The sequence below is a fragment of the Sminthopsis crassicaudata genome, chromosome 3 (assembly GCF_048593235.1).
Source record: "Sminthopsis crassicaudata isolate SCR6 chromosome 3, ASM4859323v1, whole genome shotgun sequence".
NCBI classification, from domain to species: Eukaryota; Metazoa; Chordata; class Mammalia; order Dasyuromorphia; family Dasyuridae; genus Sminthopsis; species Sminthopsis crassicaudata.
The window spans coordinates 609,465,379-609,467,878 of record NC_133619.1 but is presented as its reverse complement, the minus strand read 5'-3'; the positions used below and the strand labels follow the sequence as shown (position 1 = coordinate 609,467,878).

General features: G+C 48.6%; 1 protein-coding gene across 1 annotated transcript in view; it reads right to left on the bottom strand.

The window, feature by feature from the left end:
* WNT4 (Wnt family member 4) overlaps positions 1 to 2,500 on the bottom strand; it is a 55,404-nt gene that overhangs the window by 20,440 nt on the left and 32,464 nt on the right. The window contains exon 2 of the mRNA XM_074305932.1: positions 1,878 to 2,113. Within this exon, the coding sequence (XP_074162033.1) occupies positions 1,878 to 2,113 (236 nt within the window). The remainder of the gene's footprint in view (positions 1 to 1,877; positions 2,114 to 2,500) is intronic.

Here is a 2,500-nt window from a genome sequence, read left to right as displayed (position 1 = left end):
TCTCTGGGTTTATTGGAGACTTTCCATTTTCTGCTCATTGGCCATTTTCTTCATGATTTCCTCCTACTCTTTTTTTTTAAGTAGCATATTTTAATTTTATCTTGATTAAAAAAATAAATTATTTATCTATTTATTATTATGTTATTATTTATCATAGTTTTTCCTGTTCTTTGCTCTTGGGAGTTTCTTTCTATTGGTAGTTCTTGGTTCATTTCTGTAAGCAAGTCACCAATCTGTTGGAGGCCAAGGGGCATGGTGAACAGAATGTTGGCGGTACGGACAAGGAAGGCCCGAGCCCAACTACCTCTGACACTGAATAGGTTCGTGGCCACTGGCAAATTACTGTCTAAGACTCAATTATAAACAGACTGTCAGGGTCTGGCACATTAGGAGGGGTTGATTTCATCACTCCTTCAAGAAACATTTTTAAAGTACTCTCTCTGTGCCCATTACTATTATTAAAAAAGGCAAAAACAGCTTCTAGCTTTACAGAGCTCACAATTTAATTAAGGGAAAACAAGAGGCAAATGACTATGTCCATATAGGATCTGCAGAGGGTAGATGAAAGGTACTAAGAACAAGTGAGGAGAGGGAGGGGATTTGGAAAGGCCTTTTCCAGAAAGTGAGAGTCCAGCTGAGGCTTGAAGGAAGTCAGGGAAGTCAGGAGGCAGTCAAGTCTGGGGGACAGCCTGTGGGGAGGGGGGACAGGTGGGCAGGATGCTGTATGGCGGGAACAAGAACACCAGTGGATCATAGGCGCAAAGGAAGAAAACAGAGAGAAGACTGGAAAGGTAGGAAGAATGAAGGTCTGCTTGCTTGATCTGTCAGCAGAAGGAATTTCTACACTGGGAGTTCTCATTTCAGCAACACTGTAGGTACTTGACTTTTCTCCCTTCCTTCTCCTTCCTTCCTTCCTTCCTTCCTTCCTTCCTTCCTTCCTTCCTTCCTTCCTTCCTTTCCTTCCTTCCTTTCCTTCCTTCCTTCCTCCCTTCCTTCCTTCCTTTTCTTCCTTCCTTCCTTCCTTCCTTCCTTCCTTCCTTCCTTCCTTCCTTCCTTCCTTCCTCCCTTCCTTCCTTCCTTTTCTTCCTTCCTTCCTTCCTTCCTCCCTTCCTTCCTTCCTTTGCTTCCTTCCTTCCTTTCTTCCTTCCTTTGCTTCCTTCCTTTGCTTCCTTCCTTCCTTCCTTCCTTCCTTCCTTCCTTCCTTCCCTCCCTCCCTCCCTCCCTCCTTCCTTCCTTCCTTCCTTCCTTCCTTCCTTCCTTCCTTCCTTCCTTCCTTCCTTCCTTCCTTCCTTCCTTCCTTCCTTCCTTCCTTCCTTCCTTCCTTCCTTCCTTCCTTCCTTCCTTCCTTCCTTCCTTCCTAACAAGAATCACACAAGATGGGTTTGTATTTATCAGCTATTTAAAACCTTTTATTAAGCACTTACTGTGTGCCAGGTACTGTGCTAAGCATCTTTGGGAAGAACTTTCAGATGGTTTACCACCTACTGAAAAGACTTAGCAAATGCTTTTTCACAACACTTGCATGTAGTGGATGAACACGAGACTTAGAATGTGGAAGTTCTGCGTTCAAACCCCACCTCAGACATTTGTTAGTTGTGTGATACCAGAGAAGGCCTCTGTATTCCTCCTCTATATAACAAGGGGTTTGTATTGGATGCCCATAAAGGTCCCTTCTAACTCTAGATCCAGAAGTTCAACTTATGGTCCCTTAGGGGGAAGGCAGGGAAATTATCAATACCCTGTGAGAAATGAACAACTAAAGAATCGAGGACTTATTGAACACCCACCAGGGGTGAGTCCCCGAGAAGAGCAAGGCAAAGCAAGAGAGGTGCCCCTCTGACAGGGGCCCAGGGCCCTGTCCCCTCCCCGCCCCTCACCTTGCGTCACCACCTTGCCGAAGACCGGCAGGCTGTCCAGAGTGGAGCAGTTCCAGCGCCGGTTTCGGAACTGATACTGGCACTCCTCGATGGCGAGCTGTGCCCCGCGCCGCACCGAGTCCATCACTTCCAGGTTCCTCTTGCACATCTGCACCTGCCTCTGGATCAGCCCCTTCAGCTTCTCACAGGTCTCCTCGTCAGAAATGCTGCCCACCGAGGACAGCTTGGCCAGGTACCTGGGGAGGACAGGAGGGGGCGGCTGAGGCTGCAGCCGGCACAGGAGCCCTCTGCCGAGTCCCAGAAGCCCAGGGCTGGAAGCGATCTCGGCGGCTGGCGCCCCCACCCCCAATCGGGGATCCCCTCTGAGACACAGGCTCCCCTTAAAGGTGACCAGTGAGGGGACCTCACGACCCCCTAAGGCCATCCGTCCTTGACGGTTTACACGGGCAGGAAAGTTTTTCTCCCTGAATTATATCACACCAGAATCTGAGAATGGGTCTCAGAAGGCATGTGATCAGTGCCGGAGAGGCAGCAGAGAGAAGCGGAGGGACGTTGAATTTTTAGTCAGGAAGACATGAGTTCAAATTCTTCTCAGATCCTCTTTAGCTGCAGGACCCCCGTTT